This window comes from Anolis carolinensis, chromosome 4 (assembly GCF_035594765.1).
Source record: "Anolis carolinensis isolate JA03-04 chromosome 4, rAnoCar3.1.pri, whole genome shotgun sequence".
Lineage (NCBI taxonomy): Eukaryota > Metazoa > Chordata > Lepidosauria > Squamata > Dactyloidae > Anolis > Anolis carolinensis.
In genome coordinates, this window is record NC_085844.1 from 90,257,479 (window position 1) to 90,282,086 (window position 24,608).

General features: G+C 37.6%; 1 protein-coding gene across 3 annotated transcripts in view; it reads right to left on the minus strand.

Annotated features, from left to right (window-relative positions):
* Positions 1-24,608, minus strand: part of dennd1b (DENN domain containing 1B) — a 222,795-nt gene that overhangs the window by 49,352 nt on the left and 148,835 nt on the right. For all 3 annotated transcript variants that reach the window (XM_062980777.1, XM_008119992.3, XM_008119993.3), the window contains 4 exons: positions 23,092-23,192; positions 17,999-18,044; positions 16,506-16,607; positions 5,658-5,783 (listed from right to left, as the gene is read on the minus strand). In XM_062980777.1, the coding sequence (XP_062836847.1) occupies positions 5,658-5,783; positions 16,506-16,607; positions 17,999-18,044; positions 23,092-23,192 (375 nt within the window). The remainder of the gene's footprint in view (positions 1-5,657; positions 5,784-16,505; positions 16,608-17,998; positions 18,045-23,091; positions 23,193-24,608) is intronic.

The window sequence follows — 24,608 nt, forward strand, 5'->3', positions numbered from 1 at the left end:
AACCATCACTGGCAAATGTATTAATTTATGACCAAGAGCCTTAGGACTTCTCTGGTTTTATATTTTAAAACCTTTTCTTGTTCCATATGGACCTGCAAATTTCTTCATCCCTGATCTAGACAATAGTGATGCTCTCTATAACATCCTTATGGCAAACATATTGTAATGTATAGTACTGTCCACTTTGTAGAAGACTGTGGTGAAATAAAAAAAAATCAGAATTCACAACTAATATATAGAGCAAAGTATCAAGAGTCATAACTCAAGGCTCGACAAGCTTTTTTTCTATCACGTCTTACACTTGGCTATTGAATGTCATTTTTTTTGCTCCATGTTCCTGGAATGAGAACATCTAGTTCGACTATAATTCATGTAACAACACGCAATGGCCTGCAGATATAAGGATATTTTATAGCTACAAGGACTGTACATATGCAACCAAAATAGGTAGAGGCTCAGTCACTGGAAGGGGGAAAGGAAGCAAAGGTATTCCTATGTGAATTCTTATTATAATGGAACAGAGAGGCCTTTCAAACACAAACTTCAGGCTACTATGATACACATTTTATTTATGTCAATGATCACTGCCTCCTTCACATTTTACTTCCATAAGCTCTCCCATCCTCAGGTGTTATTTTATAGACATTTCCTCACATTTTAAATTTATAATGTAGTAGCCCCATGGCTATAATCCCATCTGATAGTGTGGGGTTTGTGGATTATAGGAACTGAAATGACATTCATCGCCATCTATGTTGAAATTATTGAGCAGTGATCAAACCCAGATTTAATTTAAGGATTTAAAATATGTCACATTTGATTCACTTTCATCTGTTTGTTGCTGGGGAAAAATCCTTCCTGAGCCTCACTAATATCTCAGTGTTCTCTATCTGTTTGCCATAACGTTGTACATTTCATGGATAAACAATGAAATATTATACACTAATATCAAGTGTTTATCCTTGATATATAACATATAATAGAGAACTATTTACAGGCCTAAGGCAACCCAAGTTCGGAACATTCTGGGATGGACGGATGTCAGTTCATATCATGGGTTTTGTCAGTTATGTTTTCAGATAATGCAAACTTTAGTGGTCACAAAGGTATATGACCATGCAGGAGTCAGGGAAAAGGAAAATATAGAATTAAGGGGACAATCCTGCTTTCAAAAAATATCCCATTCAGAACTGATTCAAATTGAGAAAACTGACTTGTTGAACAATAGGAGTTTCCCAGCCTATGAGGTCGGTTGTATTTTAGACTATCAGAATGCTAAATTCCTAAAAAAACAAAACAAAAAAAAAACTAAGCACATCTGATTCATTGCACTATGTAACTGTTGGTGTAGACACAGGATGTGAAGAGTCTCTGATGCTTTCTCCCTAAATGTAAGGAACATCTCAATAGACAGGCACATTTCAAAAGCCTTTTCAATGCATGCTGGTTTTTCAGCCATATTATAGTGAGATACTAACATCCCCACCCCCTTAAAACACAATAAAAATAGCAGTATCTCCATGAAGATTGTTACTATACTAGGCTTCAGAAATATGTTCAATTTAATAACTAGAAATTTGATGACGTTTGTCCCAGGTAATAAATGTCATTGATTTTAGTTTGCTTATTATAGGCATGTTTGGGTTAGTGTAGCCTTTGGAGAAACACTGTGCTGATACTTACATGGATGCATGCACACTCTAATAGTCCTTTTAATATTGATTTACAACATATTTTCAAAGTATGTTTGATCTAAGCCTAGTCGGGATTCTGTACTGAAGAGGAGACTGTTAGTACTTGGACCAAAAGTGATGAATGTCAAACAAGACATCTGTCCTCTTTGACAGTCATTGTCAAAGAATTCTGTGCATACCAACTCCTTTTCACAAGTTCGTCTTGTGCTGTATTAATGGTTGGTACTGGCCAGTGGCCATATATCATGTAGACAGCCTTCAAGGGGTTTAAGGTAAGTATATTTTATTTGGTCTGCGTACAGAAGGCCTTGGACTTAGTAAACTAGGTGGGAGTTAGAAACAGTTTAAAAGTCATAATATAATCCCAGGTCTAATTCCTAGCACCTCTCAAATCCAGGACAGGGAAAACCTCGAAGTCCCTAGAAAGTCTCTGCTTGTCACAGCAGGCAGGAAGAGGAAATTATTATGAGATGTATTCATTTCATTTACTGAATTTATATCCCACCTTTCAGAGTACAGAATCTCCTGGTAGGGAAACCAAGCAGGGAATTGCCTAATCTCTTCCATAGCTTTTCCCTCTCTCTGTTTTAGAGGGCAAATAAAAAAAAATCTGTTAAGTCAATGGGACTCCTGTCTAGATCAAAAGAAATAGAGGAGAGAAAATGGCAAAAGGATGGACAAGAGCAAAACATATCAAGAAGATGAGCTCAGAAAAAAACCCAACTTGCTAATTTGAGAAAATCTCATGAGGGGAAAAACATTGTGTGATAAATACGTAATTCTTCATGATAAAAGAAGAAGAAGAAAAATACTGTAACACTATAAACAAGTCACCTTTCCTAAAAACACAGTCTCATTAAAAGATTATAAAGAATATAAACAACTACCTTGATTTATATTGCACTTTAAAAAGTCTGGCACCATTTCAGAAAGCTAGCCAAGAAAAAGATAAAGTCCGTTCAAAAGATACTGAAGTCTCTGCAAGGAGGGAAAAAACCACCCACCACTTAACTTTTTTTAAAAAGGCATTAAATAACTCTAATACTTTACTAGTACAGTTTTAAAAATTAGGGAAATAAAGGGCTACAGATTGGATTACTTATTTTTAAATATTCAATATACTTTAGTGTTCCCCTCCATGATATATACATAAACAGAAAATGGCACAAGAAGAGGCAACATATCTCTTTAGAATAGTGAAATTGCCTTAACATACCCAAAAGGCTTTAGAGGCTGTTTAAAGGCAAACTATATTTAAAAAGCATTTTTGGGTCATTCATGTGCAACTTCAGTTAGAAAAAGTTGGCTGCTTGTTTTGATTGTGAAACAAAACTCCTGTTTAATGATCAAACTGGCATTGCAAGAAGATATATTATGTATGCTTATATTAAAAGCAAACATATTAATCCATTGTTTTCATGTTTTAATCTATTTTTTAATAGAGAGAATTGGCATAAATAGTTAATAAGCTACCATCACCCATCTATAGGCCTCCCAGATTCAGGAATTTCTGGATGAAATGGGTTATCTGAATACATTTCAATCTGGTTTCAGCCTATGATGGAAGAAAGACAGCTTTGGTCACCTTGGTAGATGACCTACACAGAGAGCCAGACAGGGAGAATGTATACCTCCAGGACCTCTCAATGGGTATCAATAACATCAACTATGGTATCCTTTTGGGTGGTCTTGCTGGGATGGGACTTAGAGGCACTGTTTTAGGTGGTGCCATTCCTTCCTAGAGGGATGAACCCAGAAAGTGATGCTGAGGGACTCTTGTTCGAACCCCTGGCCATTGACCTTTGGGGTTCCTCAGGATTATGTTTTGTCCCCCATGCTGTTTAACATATACATGAAACAGATGGAAGGGGTCATCTGGAGTTTTGGAGTGCCGTGCCATCTATATGCAGATGATAGCCAACTTTACTACTTCTTTCCACCTAAAGCTAAGGAAGCTGTCTTGACCTAAAGCAGTAATGGACTGGATGAGGGCAAACAAACTGAAACTTAATTCAGGGAAGACAGAGATTTTTCTGATCAGTAGGAAGGCACATCAGGAGATAGGGATCCAGACTGTGCCAGATGGGGTTACACTCCCCCTGAAACACAGGTCAGCAGTTTGGGGCTAGTCATAGACTCTTGTTGAACCTGGAGGCCCAGGTTTCTGTGGCAAGATCTAGCATCCCAAGGAGCGGGTGCTTTTGAACATTTTGAAATTGTGCACAAAATGCACCCATTCCTTGCCACATATTCTTTAGTTATATCCAGTTTAATCTTTAGTTACATCCAGTTTAGATTATGGTAATGCACTCTACATGGGGCTGCCTTCAAAGACGGTTCAGGCACAGGCTTATTGGCTGACTGACTGTACGAATCTGTCCAGGCCCTGAGATCTTCAGGAGAGGCCTTCTCTCAGTCCCACCTCCATTGCAAGCTTGGTTAGTGGGACTGAGAGAGCGAGCCATCTCAGTGGCTGCCCTCAACACTGGAAGTCCCTTCCCAGACAAGCAAAAATGGTCTCCCCCGCCCCTCCCGCTGTGCTTCCAGCAGCAGGCTAAAACCTTTTTATTCAGACATACTTTGAAAGAAGGCAGTTTTTAAGAACCAGTCAGTGGGTGCTATGGTTTTAGTTATTATTATCACGATGACTATTTATTCAGTTCTATCCCACTTTTCTCCCATGGGTGGGATTCAAAGTGGCGTACAACATATAAAATTCATACAAATATATCCGACCACAGTTAAAACATCATATCCCAATATAAAAACCCAATTAACGTATCACATAAAACGATTTAAAAACTCACAGCAAGCACCATTTAAAGATATCCATAACCTCCGGCCACTGAAGTTATTTGTCAAATATTATCAAAATATTTATCAGACTGGCAGTGCCTATTATCATTCGTCTGGGAAAGCCTGGCTCCACAGTAAGCTTTTAATTTGTGAATGAAAGGCCAGTAACGAGGGGGCCAATTGTGCCTCATTAGGGAGGGAGTTTCAGAGCCACAATGCCACCACCGAAAAGGCCCTCTCTCTCGTTCCCAACAACCACTCCTGCAATGATGGTGGGACTGAGAGAAGGGCCTCTCCTGAGGATCTCAGGGCTCAAATGGGTTGACAGAAGAAGATACGGTCCCTCAAGTAGGCTGGGCCTACTTGAATAGGTTTTTTTTTATCCATTTTAAGGGGTTTAAATGTTTATTTAAAATATTTTAAATATTTAATTCTATTACAATGTTTATTTATTTTTAGGTTTTATATTGTATTACATTTGCTTTACTGTAAGCCGCTTTGGGCATCTTTTGTAGAGAAAAAATGAGGTCTAAATGAACAGGAGGAGGAGGAGGAGACATTGTTGTTTGCTTTGGGTTTGCAGTTCTTGAGCATTTGTGCAACCAGAAAAATAAACCGTGGCCATACAAAAGTTGCCCACCTCTGCTAGAGAAACAGATATATTTACCCATCCAATAAATATGCCTTTTAGCAATATCACAATTTCCTCTAGGAGGTACAAGGGTTGGTTTAAACATGCTATCCACACCACTTAATACTGTGTACATATTTCTGTCTCCTTGCAAATTTCTGCTCACAAATTGAGAACTGGCAACTCTATTCCAAACCTTAACCAACTTTTCATGTAAGATATGTTGGTATTAGATCAGCACTGGGCCTCAGAGGCAACATTACCTGGATAATATGGCCCATGAAAACACCAAGGGTTTTTCCCTGTTGTTAGCACAAACAAGTGACTTCCCTTCCAAACAATGCACACCTACACTTTCCCTTCCACAACTAATAATGATTTTTTACACAAATCATAGCTTTGAAGGACACATAAGGAGTTTCTGAGCATGGCAAGGCATTTGAGTATTCGACATAGACAAAATATATTAAAAATCAAGACAAAATGAACAGCTATAAGACATAAGACAAAATGAACAGCTATAAGACATAGCTTACTGGTTTATATCTTAGTGCATCTCTGTAAGATCCAAACAATGCAGCCTGTGCTCTAAGAAAGGCCCTGGCTACTCCATCACCAGTAGCTGTGGACTGTTTCTTCAGTTTATTTTTCAAGGCCGAGACCTGTGTGACAGAGAAGAACAGTTAAATTAACACCTCAGAAATTGGTACAGGGAAGTATGAACCCAATCAGCAGGCAAATCATGGTGTCTGCAGGTCATCCAAAAATTCATCCTTTTCCTTGATGGCCTATCTTTTTAACTGCAAAGAACACCCGCTGGTTTGTCAATTGAAATGGAAGCAGGGGATGATAGTAAAGTGCTAATGCAAATTGGTTTATGCTCTCTTTTCCCCCCAAGGCCTTTTGACATAAATAAGCTTTAATTATTTTACAGTAAACGGCTTGTGAGCCACTCTTCCTGCAGATTTCTTGTCACCATCATAACGTGTGTCTCCTGGTTTAAGACAAAGCCAACAGGGTATCATTTCATTTGTGTTACAAGAGCTTAGTTTGGAGACACACTTAAAGGTCAACCTATCACTTAAGGCGTTCACAGTACTAACCAAATTCACAACTTCATGAAGACTTTCTATTTCCAAAATAGTCAAGACAAACAGGAGATGCAGTCTAGAATAGGACTTTTAAAACTTTTCCATTTGGGGCCCCTATTGGCTAAACAATTTTTTACTTGACCCCGGCCATATAGGTATATAAAACAGGTACAAAAATCAAATATTTACTGATAATAAACCAGCATTTGCAAGGCTTACTAAACAAGCTGATTTTCCTTTTTATGAAGTACATCTGAAGCATCTTCTGCAGAGTCCACTGTAAACACTAAGCTTGTGCATTTCGGCTGACCTCTTTCTGTTTCTGCTGGTTGGATACTGGTAGACCCCCCCCCCCCCCCCCCCGGTATCCGTTTTCGCGCATCTTTCGAAAACAGCTGGGTAGTCAGATAGGCTTTTTCGGTCTGTAGCCAAATAGATATAGCCCATTGGCAGCAATGGGAAATTTACAAGGCTCCCCTTTTCGTTTCTGGGACCTTTTCCTTTTCTCCTTCAAGGGAGCCTGGGTGTCTGCAATGCGTAAAGAAAGCACCCTATCCGGCCCATTGTGGGGGGACGGGACTTCCCATGGGCTCCCCTTTCATATCCTTTATTAAGACCTAGATTAAAAGAATCAGAGTTAAGATAACACTCTTTCTGCAATTCTTTCTCTTTTGTCTGTAGAGGAGACTGGGTTTAATGCTTTGTTAAAGCTGTTTCTACTATAAGGAGAGGCGCTGCAGGCATGCACGCGTTTTCTCTCTCTGTAGCATGTTACGCAGCTTTCCAAGGCATTTTAAGGAGGCCCAGGGAAGGAAGAGTAATGACCTGGAGCTATCCTCTCTGGGCTTCCTTTAAAAAAAAACATCTCTCTTTTCTCTACTGCAGGCCCTGTCTGGAGTGGGCACGCTTCAATCTCTTTTGGGTTTAATGCTTCCTTAAAGCTGTTTCTTTTTTCTACTCTAGGGGAGAGGTAACTAGGTGGTAGTCGGTTTTAGAGAATGAGGGTTTTCTTTTTGTTTGCTGGAATTTATTATTATTATTATTATTATTATTATTATTATTATTATTATTATGTAGTATTTGAAGGAGACGAAGGGAAGGAGAAAAACATCTAAAAGGGTGACTCTCCCAAGCCCCCAAATGCATGTGCGCAACTCCCAGTTAGTCCCACTAAATAAAAAGAATCAAGAAAATAAAGTGAAATAAAAGAAATCAAAAAGATTAAACTGTGGTGCCAAATAGGGGAGGAGGAGCTGAGATTGGCTGCCACGTGGTTCCGTTATAGAGAGCAATCCACGACAGCTGGCCACTTGCCATTACAGGCACCCACTGCTCAATGTATGTTATAAATGCATTACTGGGTTGTGCTGAATTATAGTTCTAAAAAGGGTTCATTACTGAATTTTATATTGCAACAAGTTTTGATTTTTTAATGTGTTCTTCCTATTTCTTGGAAACCACCTACTGGTCAGAAAAATTGAATGTTTGTACCTTTACTGCAGCTAAAAGACTGATGTTCTAACACTGGAAAGATAACTGCTAGTTGCCTATGACTGAGAACTTTATAACTCTTTCAAAACCCGAACATCTGACATACAGCCAAGTTTGCATCACCCTCTTAATGAACATCTAGATGCTTTTGATTGAATGCATGTACAGATTTCTCCCTTTCAGCACTGTACTATCTTTACTATAGATGTGCTTATTTCACTTGTGTTTTTAACAAATTCTGGCATAGTAATAAATAAAGACACAAAAGAATGAAAAAAATAAATTGAATGTTCTGTTCTAAATCAAAATACTATATATATATACGCACATACGTATTAGATCCCTTCTTTGAAATAAAGGGGCCAGCCCATAAAGTTAAAAACTCAATGGATTCACACAAGCCTCTGGGTCAAGAACCCATGCACAGAAAAAATGATATTGCAGAATGAGCATTAAAACAGTATTAGTGTTTAAAAATTGTCTGCAGTCAAGACAACAGGTTGTGACAATCGCAGAGTAAGAGCACATGCATAATGGTTGATTACAACCATGGTATTTATTCATCTATGAAGATGGCAGTGCATTACCAAAACATATGTCAATTTCTAAAGAGAGGGGGGTAGGTGGCAAAAGCTATGTAAGAATGAATATCCTTTTGTTTCTTCATGCAATAAGCCACGGTTATTCCTGTCAGTGATGATTGTAATTGAAGCGTCAATCCAATTAACAGCTATACCCTGAATAATGTTAATGAGATCTGAACGTGGCATCAGAGGAAAGACCAGCTCTACAGGTGATAAACCTTCACAGTAGTGACATTTTCCAGTGTAAAGTCACAGTTACTGTGATCTGATCAAAGAGACAGACCCCCATTGGGTCCAATTATAACTATAGTTTTGGAAAAGGAATTATTGAGTTATGATGTTCATAGCCTATGCAGAAAAGCCTTTACAGTATAGGTCTTTTCCCTATAGCTGTGATCTTTTCAATTTATATCCAAGCTCCATAGATCCTAATAAAAGTCTGATTCGTTTACTCCATGGAGAGCCTATACCAATGTTCACTTAAGCGTTTTTTAAATCACAGACAAGAAAAAATGTGATTTACAGTTAAAAAGCAACACAGTTCAAGGTTGCAAATAACTCTTATGTAGATAATAAAAAACAAGAAGTAAACATATCCCAAACACAAGCTTTGAATGAGCTATGTGCAATAACATTAGTTATACTTAAATAAATGAGGGTCTATGAAATTGTGTGAAAATCCTTGCCTTCCTTTATACCACTGGAGCAGTTATGGCTTATATATAAAAATAAAAGCAATTCTGATAGTCATCTAATGCATTTCCTTGTAAGGGCCACTGAACTCAACATAACTTGCTGCCAAGTAAACGAGGATCAGACAGCAAATTAACAGTGCTACTAGTTTTCTCCTCTTTTCCATCACATCACACCATCTGTCCAATCAAGTTCATGGAGGGGTGATACACAGACATCGGACGTGAGTAGGAATGTTTCATCTAGCTTTTAAAAAAATCTTTAAACTGTTCTCTCAAATTCATTCAATGTACTTTGTTAAACATGTAGCACACAATTGAAACTTTTGTTTTTATTTGCAAAGAAGGGCATGCTGGACCTATTCAAATATAGACCACGACTTTTGAGGTTGGCATGGAAGGTTAAATCTTCAACCCACTGTTTTTGCTTTCCTCTCCTTCCCCACATCCCTTTTTAAAAAGAGAGAAAAAAATGCCACTGGCAACAATAGATTCTTTTACTTCATGGGGTTGCCATAAGGCAACATGAACAAACATAATGCATTATGTACATAAAAGATTTCTATTAAACAGATGATGATTTAGTAGTACAGTCACATTTCGAAAGTACCATAACAATGGGAATTTAATTAATACCTATAATGTACAATGCCTTCTAGTTGCTGAATTTTGAAGAGGCATGGATTCAGGGTGAAAGGAAGAAACGTGCCAAGAGAAAGGCATATCAAGCAAACCCATGTTGGGACCACCTTCCATCTGGAAATCTATGTCTTCAATGTGAAAGATCATGTGGATCCGGAATAGGTTTTCACAGTCACGTATGGACTCCACCTTTGCAAAGCAATCATACTCGGCCACAAGTGATTGCCTCTATAATGATGACTTTTAAAAGCAACTTTGAAAGAACACTTGTAGGCATGTCCTTAGTGCAGCTAAAAGCACTTACCTAGACATATATAAAAGTTAGAAATTTAAATTTAAAAACTAGCCACAGGGTAATAATTTAATGCAACTAGTCATAAGGCAGTTTATAACTGTTTTAAGGAAAAATATTAAAATTGACAAAACATAATATATTCAGTTTTTCCTTCAACTGCTAAAAACCTATCAAAACAAAAAAAAAATCACTTGCTAAAGTCCAAGCAGAGAGCCGTCCTAACTTCACCAGTGGAGAGAATTCAAAAGCTTTGGGGCAGTCACTGAGAAGGTCCTCTTCTGTCATGTCTGGCCTCAATTCCAGGTGTGGTCTGACCAAGGCAGAATAGACCTCCCTGGATCTAGACACTATACTCCTTTTGATGCAACCCGAATTTCCATTAGCTTTTTAAGCTGCTGCATCACACTGTTGGCTCAAATTGTTGTCCACCAAGACTACAAGATCTTTTTCACGTGGACTGTTGTTGAGCCAGGCATCACCCATTATGTATTTTTGCATTTCATTTTTTTCTGCCTAAGTGTAGTATCTTACATTTGTCTTTGTTGAAATTCATTTGTTAGTTTTGGCCCAGCTCTCTAATCTGTTAAGGTCATATTGAATTCTGATCCTGTCCTCAGGAGTATTAGTTATCCCTCCTAATTTGGTGTCACCTGCAAACTTGACAAGCATGCTCTCTAAACCGTCATCCAAATAATTAATAAATATTTTGAACAGTACTGGGCCCAGGACCAAATCCTTCAGCAGTCCACTTGTCACTTCTTTCCAGGATGAAGAGGAACTGTTGTGGATGAGTCTCTGAGTAGTAGTAACAACAGGGAGTTGGAGAGTAGGCAGGCAGAAAGGTCTACTCGGGAACAAGATCCTATAGAAGTGCAACAGCAGGAGAGGATTCGGCAAATACTTACTGAATCCACTGTTGAAGAGTCTTTTGTAGGGTTTGATGGGGATGCTGGGTTTGACAATGAAGCAGTTTCTATGAGAAGTGCTGGGAGTGACACTGATGAGGTTGTGGATGAGATGGATTGGACAAAAGTAGCAGAAGTGGGTGACGAGCCTACAAGTAGTGGCACATTCAGAAGATCTGTTGGGAATGAAACTTGGAGGGAAGATGATTTGTTGGCTGTTTGGGAGGATGTAAGTAGAAGCAAGAGAAGGGCCGCTTGGCAGGCAAGGCAAAGAGTAGCTCGGGCAGCACAACTGGTAGCTGAGCGTGGGGTGTTGTCTGATTCTAGTTTGGAGGAGAATGCAGAAGCAGCTGAGGGTGGGGCGTTGGCTGATTGCAACTCAGAGGAAGGTTTGTAATAAAAGGAGGTCTGGTTGCAATAGGGACCTTGCGACTGGCAAAGTGTATGCTGGGTTGCATGTTATGCTGGGGCGTGATTCCTGTGAGACCTGTGATTCCTCAACCAGAACTGCTCCAATTGTTTATCCATGCATCACTGGTGTTGCACTGGATAGTCCTGAGAGTTTCCTTCGGCCTTCTATGATTCTTTCGGGATTTATGGGAAAAGACTCACTGAAGGCTATGGCAATATATGATCATAGCAGCAAGATTCTTATATGCACAAAAGTTGAAGAATTCAGATTTACCAACAAAGTGGAGCTGGTTATTTAAAATGACTGATTTAGCATATGAGGATAAATTGAGATGTTTGATTAGAGAAATATCATTAGTGGCATTTCTTTAAAAAAATGTAACCCCTTATGGACTTTTTGCAAAGCAAAGCAAAGAAAATGGATGGCTGAATTTTGGTGTTGATTATTAGAAAGGATTGGTTACGAAAGAAGTGAACTTGTATTTATTTTAGAGAAAAAGGTATGAACAACTATGCATACACACACACACACACACACTATAAGAGGAAGACAGGAAGTCAATTCATGCTTTTTTCCTATTTGTTCTCTTTGCTTATATCTTTTTTTCTTTAAACTTTTTATTGTATTGTTGTAAATTGTAATAATAATAATAATAATACTTTATTTTTTAAAAGGAAAGATTTCCTAAAATTCCAGCATAGATTTCAATGAATCGTCAAAATGGAACTTATCTGTTGAGCAGTAAAAACACAGAATTTTTGATGGTAACCAAGAAACAACATGCAGGAAAAGACTTATAATAATAAAAATAAAACTTTATTTATATCCCACCACCATCTCCCCAGAGGGACTCGGGACGGCTGACAAAAGGACTCCAAAGTGCCGCACAAATGTGCAACTATAATAATTTAAGGCTTGCATCATTTGTATGATAGGGTTAATCTACAACTTCCTCTTTTTCAGACTAACTGTCCATCACAGTTGATAGATGCAAAATTCTTTGTTTGTGCTCTCTATATCCCCTTCCTCTTCTCTCATGGAAGCAGCCTTCCTTCAGAAAGATCATGCACTACAGTTTATGCAACTGCTTGAGCAAAGATAAGAAGCCCTGTGGATATGGAATCACTGTTTGTAATAGCATTGTTCTGTCCAACAACATATTGTTCTGTTAGTTTGGAAATAGCTCTACTGTGAGTAGTAAATGCTTTCTTCTAACAGAAGGCACCTTTGAATCCCAACCTATTCCATGATGCTTCACTATGCATTAAACACACACACATACTATATATATGTGTGTGTGTGCGCGCGCACGCACATGCATGCATACACACACATACAGTCTAACACATCCTCTCTCTTTTTCTCTCTTTACAAATAGATGTGCAGGAATTGAAAAACCTCTTACGATCATGCATAAAATTGAAATTCTCATCCCTTGAAACCAAACACGAGTTTACTTTACTAAATTCCACTACAGTTTAAGATTCCAATCTAACTGGAAAAACAACACAAATTATTCAATTACTCTATCAAAACATAAACCCCTGTTCCTAATGAAGCCACTATTTATTTAGGGGAGAGGGTTATATCTATAAGTGTCAGGCAAATCCACAGTGAAATGATAAAGTGCAAAACCCAAGTATTCTTGGCAGAAGACAGGAATAGAACTTTTTTTTCCTCCCAAAAGAGAAACAAAGGATTCCTGAAAAGCCTTACATTGATTTATTTTTCCAATTTTGAATGCGTTAGGAGTAGCGGAACTGCTACTGGCATGCTAGTATTACTAACAGTCAATAAATCTAAAATATTATGTGTGAATATTGGAATGAAGCCATTAAGAAGATTACAGCACACAACGCAGCAGAGGGTCCTCATGAAAAAAGGACGAGTAATTCGGGACAACTGTGACCGCTGACCTTTGAACAGTCAAGACCACTGGTCAATCTGACAAACTAATAGAGTTCACATGCATAGAAAGTCATCTAGCCTGTAAGTATAATTTAAATGTTTGAGCAAATGATTTTAAAAGGCCCGTTAAGTCCCAGGTAATTTATTAAACACTTGATTAGACACAATGCCAAACAGTAATGTTTTTCAGATTTCAACTGATAAACTTTTCTTTAGAATAAAAAGTCATCCAAAATAAGCAAGACACTGCAATACTGTATAAAACTACATTATATAAGGCTGTTAAACTATTGAAGAGTTAGTAATAGTTATAAACTTTATACAACAATATAACTTAAGTCCTCCTGGATATACAAAATTTTGTCACAAGTCATCCATTGGCGTTTTAATGTATAAGAGCATTAATGTTTTAAGAATCCATATGAATGAATGTAAAGCTTCATTTGAGTATTCATTTTTCATCTTTCTTCGCAAAATATTTCATTTATTTTCACCTTAATGTTCAGTATGATGCACACATTCAAATATTCCTGTTTATTGTCCATAAAATACCTACTGAAATATTCATATCTGGCAATACTTTTCAGTCTTAACCATTCTTAATGTCACACAACACGGTGCCAATATTGCTGCAATTTACTGTCAACCTTGGTACGAGTACATTACTGCTTATACTTATTGTTTATATACAATGTCACCCTTTGTTGGTTTATAAATTTAAAACTATATAATGGCAATACGGCTGTTCACTCACAGTTTATGTTTGTGCATGTTTTTAATTACCAAATTAGCTCCACAAGAAATGCTTTCATGCTAAAGAACGAATGAAAGGGTTTGGGACAGTGAAATATCAAGTAACAAAATAAACCTTGTTCTAGTTATACAGTTCACATTATACAGAGTGTATTTCTACTTTTGTTACCTATTTTATAGGGAATGTTGCATTTTTGTAAAAGTCCCATTGTCTATTCAGCAAACAGGAAACCCTTATTAATATTAGTGCCTTGTAGGTTTCCATGCAACTGCTATTGAGGGGTGTGTGTGTATTTTCATCAATTATTTGCCCGTTAAATTCATTTCCAAGCACAACAGTCTAATGTACAGACTAAAGTGAATATCTGGGCCTGTTTGTTTCAGAATTCTAAATTATTTGAAGCACTCAGCAACTACTGAAGGCTGGATCTACACTGCCATATGAGGCAGTTTAAAACTGCATTATGTGACAGTGTAGACTGGGCCAGAGTGGGACTTCGTATTGAATCTATCCCATTTTTGTGAGATTGTCAGTAAGTCATTATTTATAATGCTATGCCATTATTATTAATAATAAAAAATAACATTAATACATTCAGGAAGATCACTTTCTGGAGATATTTATTTAATGAAAATCAATGTAAATGTATTTTCATTTATAAAACTGGAATATAGGAATTCAGGAATTGTGCCCTGTTACTATTCTTGATGGCTAATTCTGTGTACCACTTTCATATATCATGTATGTTAAATGTTGTTTCCTCACATCAAACATGCCAGACACAATGGACGAAACCAGGATATATCCACTCTTAATAAGGATGTGACCCAGGCAACGGTAAAATTCATGTGGTGATTTTTCAGATATGTCCATCAATTCAAATAAACCTTCCCTCTCCCTCTGGGAAGGTATGCCTTTTATCGTAAGCAACTGTGGATTGTGACCTCTGGGCACAATATAAAATCCCAGGCAATGTGAAACGCCCAGTGTGTACACAGGGCATTCTGTTGCTCATGGAAGTTGCTGGAGAAATCCCTGTGGATTCACAAGTCTGTATGTGTTTTGAAACTATTCAGTTGTGCCTTCAGGGTATAATTAGGTGATTTAATTGTTGATTTACATGGCACATATATAAATGACCATTCTCCTTAAACACAGGGGTAATACATGCATGTACATACAGACATACACATACAACATTATATATATTTAATCTGATGAAAGGAGATGGTGAATCAGTATTTAACACAGTATTTAACATTTTAACACATTAATATTTGTTCTATTAAGTCAATTTTTGGTTAAGGTAGGTTATAAATCTAAAAATAAACTTTTCCCAAAGAAGAAAATCACTTTCCCAGAGGAAAAAAAATGAATGAATGTATTTACATATGCAATTGCTTTTGGCCAATCTTAATTACTTCAAAAGTACATAATAATATGTATTTAAAAGTCTTAATATAAGGAGTTACATATCTGATATAATGCAATTGAATTATCATGAAAGCAAAAATAAGCTTCTTTGTCATATTGCTTTGAACTGGTACACTATTTTTAAAAGCCTGTAAACCTACAGCATTCATTTTTGGAATAACGGGGAATCATTTCACTCCCATTTTAGAATGTTTATTAACATCTACACATACAACAGCTTCTACTGAATTCTGCCATAAAAATGCACAAAATATGATCAGTTAGAGAGCACCCCCCTCAAAATGTTGCAAGGGAAAGTGAAATGCTATTTTTTGGGTGTCTCTTTAAACATGAAATGTGGAATATGTTCCATGATAAGCAGCAAGGGAATAAGATCAAAGTCCAAGAGAAACTGGCACTTACTTTATCTTCCTTTACAGACAAAAGACAGTTTTCGTCATTTTCAAAAGGATCCAATGTCTTTTATGACAAACGGGTTTGCAGTTTAATTTACAAATAGAATTATAAGTAAGTAATCTTTGCTCTGCCAGAGCAAATGACAAACAGAGTGGGATTTTCAATGCATGCAGTCCCCAGCAGGAAAGGAGAGATTAAAATAAAAATGAAATAATTTAGAGAAAACAAATAAATGTTTCAGAAAGTTGAAGGGGATCAAAGCATGCATTTTCTGACCCCAACTGTACAAGTATTTCTTATTATATTGACCAGTGTCATCAGATCATTAATTAAAAGGAGATGTGCTGGCAGGTGGCAGAGAAGCAGAAGCCGATAATTGGCCCCCTTCTTCTTTTTGCCTTCAAAAACTCCCCCCTTTCTATCTCTCTCTCTCTTTGCAAGATATGCCACTAGGCAGACAGAAATGCCTACTTTGTAATATAATGATTAAGATGAGATGAAGAGACTCTTGCGTTTAAAGCAGCTATGCCTAATGAATGCAGCTAGCTTTATAATTATGATCCTTTTTAAACAATAGGAACTATCGTGCTCTACTCAAAACGTCCTCAACTGTCAAAAACAGGTAAAAAACCAACAAAACACTCTTAAGTAGGAATTCTACAGCTGGTGGCATGGGAGGGGGAGTAGTCTCTGTGTATCAGTTAGTAAAAGCAGGCAAAATGTCATTAATTCAAGAAGCTAGAAGGACAAAAACCCACGAATGAAGCCCCTTGGGCTTACCACTTCACTTGGTAGGTTGCTCAGGTCATTAAATGGTGTTTCCAAAGTGTTCGTGTCAACATTTAGCATCACCACGTCCTCAAGTGATTTACTTTTCACCTTCTGCACAAGGAAACAAAATAGTACACAAGAATTTTAATGTATTGAGTTAGCTGGTAACTCAGTGAAGTAGGATGCACACAAAATGGGGAGCATTTTCACAATCGGCAACTTGTCCTAAGGACCATGAAATCATGTTTCCACAATGCTTAGATGATTGAGAGAAATCATTGCTGGAGAATGTGTTGGCGGCTTTAAAGGAAGACCAATTTCAAACCATTAATAGCAATTTGCTAAAATTTATAAATGAAAGTTGCATAATAAGGGACAGAATGCCACTGGATAAAAGCTGCTAGGAAGCAACTGCCTATAGTCTTCTATGAACTAAAAAACATTAGCTTAATCACTGCAGGAAACAGGATGTCGAACCAAGAGAATTATAGCAATTTGGCACCATTTTAACTGCCATGGCTCAATCCTATGCATTCTTGGGATTTGTAATTTTAAAGCACTCTCTTTGGAGAAAATAGCAGCTGGATTCAACATGCTTAGTGGAAAGGAGGAGTAAGTCTAGAGTCATTCACTTTCACTGCTCTCCTCTACAGTCTACTTAAAACCTAATCTTCTTAAACCAACTATTGGTCAGAAGCTGGTGCTCCTAACTAGTTCTGTTTTCTTTCTAATTCTACCCACACATCCATACTGAAAACCTAGATGCTACTAAAGCACCTCTAAAACAAACAAAAAAAGACAAGAATTATCAGTTCTCCTTGTTGTGGTGATGATTTCCATCCACACTAAACTGGTTCAAAGAATGAAAGGCAAAATGAACTGGGACTGACAGAGTGGCTTCTAAGACATTTCAGGTGGAAAGCAGAAGTAATGGGAGTCAGGTGATCTTTTCTATGGCCCATCTACACTAACCAAAGTTCAGTATAAAAGAGGATCACCCCCATGGAAGTCAAGTGGCACACAGGGTTGATCCAGGATAATACCAGACAAGGTCTTGCCCCGCATGACTCTAAATGACTCTAATTTCTGAATTCTGCCACTGAATCTGAGCTTTCCACTGATGTAGGGCCTGTGGGAACAGTTGGGCTGGTTTCCAAACGGAACCGGACACAACTGTTACCACTACCATCCTGTGTTTCCCAGGCTTGAGTGTCTCAGGACATGGGATGGCAGACCCCTTTTCCCCACCCTCTGTGTCACGGGTGTCTCTAGCCACGATCCACCTGTTCACTATCACATGCCCAGATTTCAGCTGGGGTGACAGGGTGTACAGGGAAGAGAGAGAGCAGTGGGGACTCCCTCCTACCTCTGCAGAAGCTGGGAGAATCTCTGCTGGGACTGTACTCAAGAAAAATCTGGCACTACACATGCCAGATTGGCCACAGGTTATGTGTCTGTGTAGATCTGCCCTATGAACAAATGAAATGGGATATTGGACTGACCTCCATGAGGCTGAAATGAACTCCAATCAAGTATGGCATTGGTGCACTGAAATAAAAAAAATACATATATAATAAATTACATGTAATAAAAAATCAATTAATTGTTAAAAATGTAAATACATCATTTTTTACTTTTTAAATCCTATTTTTCTTCTGTGCCATGCATGAGAACACAGCAATTCCAGCTCAAAGTGAAGTCTATGTTCTTAACTGAGTGTTAAAAGTTGTTAGTGTTAAAATCCTGCAGATTCAATGAACTAAGTGTGGTCTTAGAGAAGAAAGTCTCAAGTCTAAAATCCAGTTATTAGCTGTCATGATCCATCTGTCTCACAGAATTGTTGCGAAGATTGGAAGACCACAAAGAAGCTGTAAGTGGTTTAAAACAGGGTAATGCAAACTTTTTGGTTAGGGATGACATTTGCTATGAGTTTTCTGCTGGGGACACTATGCCAATAGAACACAGGATAGAATCAGTGATGCATGAAGCGACTTCACACCAGAAGCAACTTGCAGTTTCTCAAGTTGCTCCTGACATGGAAAAAAAAGGTGATACATGAAGCAGCAAGCAGACTAATCTACTTACTACCCATCCCTTTCTTTCTCTATACCATCAATTTCTCTCATTTCCTTTCTCCTTGTTTATCACTCTGCTGTGGAAGGAATACATCACTCTTGGTAAATACTGTTTGGAGTGACACATACTAGGCTTCAAGGAACATGATATCAGTCTGAGGATCACAAGCTATTCTCTGATGTTCTAAAATATTCTGAGCAGTTCTGCTGTAGATTAAAGAGACCACCTTTCACTAAACAATTCATCTGCAATAATAGGCATCTGCCTATAGACCAGCCTAAGATCGCATGATAATTTAAATAAAGGAACTCTAAATTGAGCTCCCTATGTGGTCACATCATATGATTTCTAATCTATTGAAAAGTATCACTTTTGCAATGGTGTGAGTTTATATAATCATCCCAGCAATAATGCCTGATCTACAATGGCGCATTCACGCTGCAAGTCACTGCTTGATATTGCTGTCACCATGCATATGTGAATTAGTCTTAAGGATATGCCAGAACACTGATTAAAGCTTGTTAATTTTAATTCATTTTATGTATGCTTTAGTATTCAGTACAGAATGGTTTGCAAGATGGCTTGTAACTTAATACTGTGATGTGGTTAAGAAATGCTGATTTTAGAGTTTTCTATATAACACAATTCAGTACAGTAACGTGGACTAGATGCCTACAACAATGGTTTTGTTTTAGGTATATATAATTTGGCGAATAGTTATGTAAAATACAAAATTAATGGCTTGTGAAATATAAAATTGATATTCTTTGTGCAAAACTATCAACCACAACATGCTGTGTAGTAGAGGGATCTATTGCTTCCGTAATGCTCTCCCAAATATGTTTGAGCAGTTGCCTATATACACAATGGTATGGCGTGGAGTACTTATTTCAACCTATTTCAACAAAGGTCATAATCCTGCTCTCCATTGATAGAGAGCAAGATTAGCATACTTCAATATATTGTGACACAGCACCTTAATAGATTTGCGTGTTCAATTATATCCCTGTAAAGACTGTTAGAATTCAATTTCCATAAGCCCTTATCAGTGATGAGGGATGATGGGACTTATAGTCTTACACCTGAAGAGATATAGTTAATGTAGATATAGATAATATAATGCACCAAACATTTTCTGATGACTCATAACAAGAACAGAAACATTTCTTGCCTAAATGACATCACGACAATAAAAATGGAGTAAAAGCAGTGCTTAAGTGGTTACGGTTGTGGTACAGATCTGCACATCTTTGGCTTCTTTCAGTTCTTGCTCGTTATTTAATGAGTAAAGGTATCCTGCATACAACTAGAGTTTTCATTGAAAACTGACTCCTTCCCAAAGAGGACAGGATTATGACTAAACAGACTGAAAATAAAGTTGCCGTTAGGCACTCTGCTTCACAACCAGTTTTCTTACTAATATTATCCACCAGAAAAGATTGATATAATCTTTCTGGGAAAGAAAGAAGCCCCATAGAGCAAGTTTTCAGGACCATGGAGGGCTTTGTGGCAAAGAAGAAGAAAGCACTCTTACCAGAATGAGTGCAGAATTGGATTTAATTTATGAAATAGTTACATGTACAGACAAGATTCTGTGCCTTTTATCTTTGTACAGCTTTATGTGAGGAGAAAGAAAAATCCTCTGATAAATTTTGTGAAACAACAAAAACAAAGCACTGCAAAAGCAACCAGACTTGATCAATGAAAATAAAACAAAGGTTGGAAGTCAATGTACTTTAAACAAGATGAATATGATTTGGATATAACACAGTTCATTTACAAGCAATACTTTCCCCCAACATTTGTATCTGATGTAGCCCTAGTAATGTGCTGATAGTTCATTTTAACTTGTATTGTATTTCTTAGCAGATTGTAGAATGATATATTCTAACTTAAAGGACTCAAACATTTTCAAAGAAGTAGCCATGTTAGAAATGCAGTATAAAGCAAAAAGGAAGAAAGGGAGAGAAAATAAAATGAGGCAGCATTTTTTAAAAAAAATCCATGAGATTTTGTGGCTATAAACCCATTCCTTTGATACTGCATTCAAAGAAGTGGGTTTATATCCATGGAAGTTTATACAATTAAAAAAACTTGTCAAGTTGTTGCAACATTTCTCCCCTTTCTTTCTCCATATTATTTCAATTTCAAAAACCTTGTACTATATGGGAAGCACTCTGGCCGTAATATATCAGATTGAATATAAGCAGTCCCCAAGTTACAAACAATTCATAGTTAAGAACAAGGGCAAGACAAGAGGAAGTAACACAAATGTATCCCTAGGAAGGGAAATTCAATCCTGAAAGAGTTATCATGTGGAAAAAGTATCTCAACCGAAACTTTATCACTAATACTTGTTTCCATAACAAGCCACATTTTTCAAAATGCCATTATCACAGGGGCAGAAAGTGAGGTGTAATCTTTTGAACAGAGGCACAGACAGCTAAACAAATACCACAGGGGTGTTAACACCTATACAATCCAAAGTTAAAAATTATTTTTAATTGGAGTTACACTTAAAAATGTATCTGTTATGACTTACATATAAATTAATCTTAAGAACAAACCTACAGAACCTATTGTCATGACCAGCATCCTGTTTTCTGTAACTTGGGCCTGCTTGTAAATGACATCCAGTTCCTTTCTGAAATGTGAGAATGCTAATTATTTGCTCACCAACCCCAATGGGATGCAAATGCAGATGGGTCTAGCTATCAAAAATGATTCACAGTACAGCCACAATAGACTTAGCATTCCTTCATTGGTTAATCGACAAAAGTTCTTCAGCATCCCTTTAAAGATTTTATCCCTCATGGGAGAACATAGCTTACTCTTGGCTGCATTTATGCTTTTTTCAACATCCATAGAATGGTCAAAACGACTTGAAGCCAAAGCTGGTAGATCCCTTCTGTTCATTGTTGATATTCTTAAATAAATATTACTTTTTAAAGTTCACATCTCGTGCAGCTTGCCCTATGTTTTCCCAAACAGGTGCCCATTTTGATGGTATTGATTACCTGTCACAGCACAGTCTTTTGTGCTCAGATGCACGCGGCCAGCAAAATACAAGGGTCACAGGAGGGACTCAACAAGGGAATGACTTGCAACATAGGGAATGTGTGCTGGGACCAATTTATGTCCCTCATTCATGACATGCATCGTAGGCATCGATGACCTAACACCAGGTTCACCTGAGACACAGTGATACAGTATCATGAACCAGCATGAGGCTGTTGGTTAAAGCTGAGAGAGCCAGACTGAAATAAGCTGCAGGAAGGCTTTCTACAATTCAGTCAGCTCTGGAAATAAAACTTTTCTTCATACCACCTTAGCACTGAATCTTAAAAATCATACACAATTTCCAGAGTGACATAGTGCTTCATGCATATTACTCCTCACATCAGTAATCCTTGCATCATATATATTATTCCTCGCATATTCCTTCTACTTTGGGAATTTTAACAGTAGTTAACATGGAAAATGCCATTTTGTGCAAAAATCTGCTGTAATCGACATGCTAGTCAGCTTTGGTGGTTTAAAAAATATTCACAACTGAATTGGAGATGTGATCACGTCACAAAAGATGTGGTCACGTCACTGGCTTAAATTTAGACTCAGATATTAAACCCATCTCAGCCAATTTCTTACTAGATGGAATTGGGGAAGACATCCTATCTTCCTTACTTTGAGGTGGGAATACTAATAAGCATTACAGTGTTCCCCCACTACTTTGCGGTTCGCTTGCTGTTTTGCGGGAATTTTTAAAATAATTTACAAATTTATTTACCCCATTGCTGCCCCCTTGCTCAGTGACTGCCATGTTGCTCTGGCTGCCTCTGCTTCTGCAGCCAGAAAAGAAGGAAGGCTGCTCCGCCCGGAGGTTGGATGAGAGTGAGGGCGGGCGGCAGCGGTGGCTGGAGCTGGAAGAGGTGGCCAAGCTCCTGTTTGTGCTGCCGCTCCAGTCGGAGGACTCAGAAGAGAGGGTGGAAGTCCCCAATCTGGATCCCCAGATGTTACTGAATGACAACTCTCTTCACTTCTGATTGCATTACATAACACATTTTTTGTTCCTCGGTTATTAATGTCATTTTTAATTGGCTCTATCATAAAAACATGGGGAAAGTTAATTAAAGTGCAAAAATTTTGTTTTCGTAGGACATCCGGCAAAATATTTTGCTATAGTTTTTCAATGAATATCTCATTGAGTCTCAACCAATTCAACATAGTTTGTGGCAGTCATAAAAACCCAAGTTTCTGGAGTATAACAACTACTTTCAAAGTAAGTACCACACAATTAAACAGGAAATAACACTTTCAAACCAGGAACATAATTTTTTTTTCAAATTTTGTTCCATAGTGTTATCTGTCATGCAGACTAAGGATAATTGGGATACAAGAGTTATAATCCAGCATCTGGAGGGCCGCATAAAATGACATAGCAGGCCAAAATCGACCCAAAGGCCTTGGGTTTGCCACATGTGAGCTAGAAAGAATGAATAATGTATATTTGCCATCTTACCAGCAGTAATCCAGAAGATGTGGAGGGAGAACTGGGATGTATATGTGTTGCCAATACATCGGATATAGCAATGAAGCTGACCCATGAACACAAGCAGTTAACTATAAATAAAAACAAGATAAATAATTGAAATTGAATTATTGAAAAAAACAAATCTTTAAAATGCAAGATAAATTCAGAATTTTAAAAACCAAGAAAAAAGCTACAATTTATAGGGACATATAAGCAGTATCTGCATAAAATACCAAATCGATATGAAACAATATAAAAACAATACTAATTATCCACTTCTTTTCAAGAATGAGAGTATGCAAAGAAAGCTTCAATTCCCCCCAGTCTTCAAACTTAGATGCATATATACTGCAAAGTCACTAAAAGTGACAAAACCATGGCTTATGCTATCTTCACTGAAATGTAAGACCAGCCTGCTGTGCTTAAATTTCTCTAATATTACAGTGTAATTTAGGCTATTTTTCTAACTCTAAAGAGTGTGCATGCATCCTTAATCACATCATTTTTGGGCAACTGTCATCACACAGGTTCATAAAGTTTTATTCCTTAAAAGAAGATGCTTATGGGATATGTACAGAACCAGCAGATTTTTTAATAGCCATATGTTCTTGTTCAGTCGCCATGTAACAGAAGCCCAAGATCATTTAAATGAAAATTAAAGTCAACATCTGCAATAGCTAAATGGGGCATGTAGGGATGGAAATCCACTAAACAACATCTCCATATCATAAAATATTGCACATACGAAGGAGTAAAATGTAAACCAAATGTAGATACAGTTTTGCAAAGTTTTGGAAATAGCTTTGTAAGGAACAACCACATACATGTTTACTGTTTCAAGTCAACAGGCACAAGACCAGAACCTAAAACTACAAAGTGGCTGTCCTATCAGCATGGCTTTTAACGCTGTGGTAATTTGACAATATTTAAATATTCAGGGTCAAGAGAAATATGAAGTTTGACATGTAGAATTTTATGTACTATATTTTATGGACTATATTTCTGTATACAGACTTTACATGGATTTGATGAGAAGGATGCTGACATTCATTAAAAGGTAACATGATACAGAAAAACATGTTCTTTTGTTTGCCAAATAGTGCAGCCCAAATTGTGGATGTATGGTTTCAGACACTGAAAAATGATAATCAACTTCTCAGCTCCAGGAATTCTTGGTTGAGACCAATTATCTGGACTCGTCACAGTCTGGTTTTAGGCCTGGTATTGGAACTGAGACGGCTTTGTTCGCCTTGGCGGATGACCTCCGCAGAGAGCTAGATAGGGGGAGTGCATCTCTACTGGTTCTCTTGGACATCTCATCGACCATGGTATCCTTCTGGGTCAGCTCTCGGGAATGGGTCTTGGGGGCATTGCTCTGTATTGGCCCTGCTCTTTCCTAGGGGGTCATACCCAGATGGTGAAGCTGGGGGATACCTGCTCGGACCCCTGGCCTTTGACCTGTGGGGTTCCGCAAGGCTCTATTCTATCCTCCATGCTTTTTAACA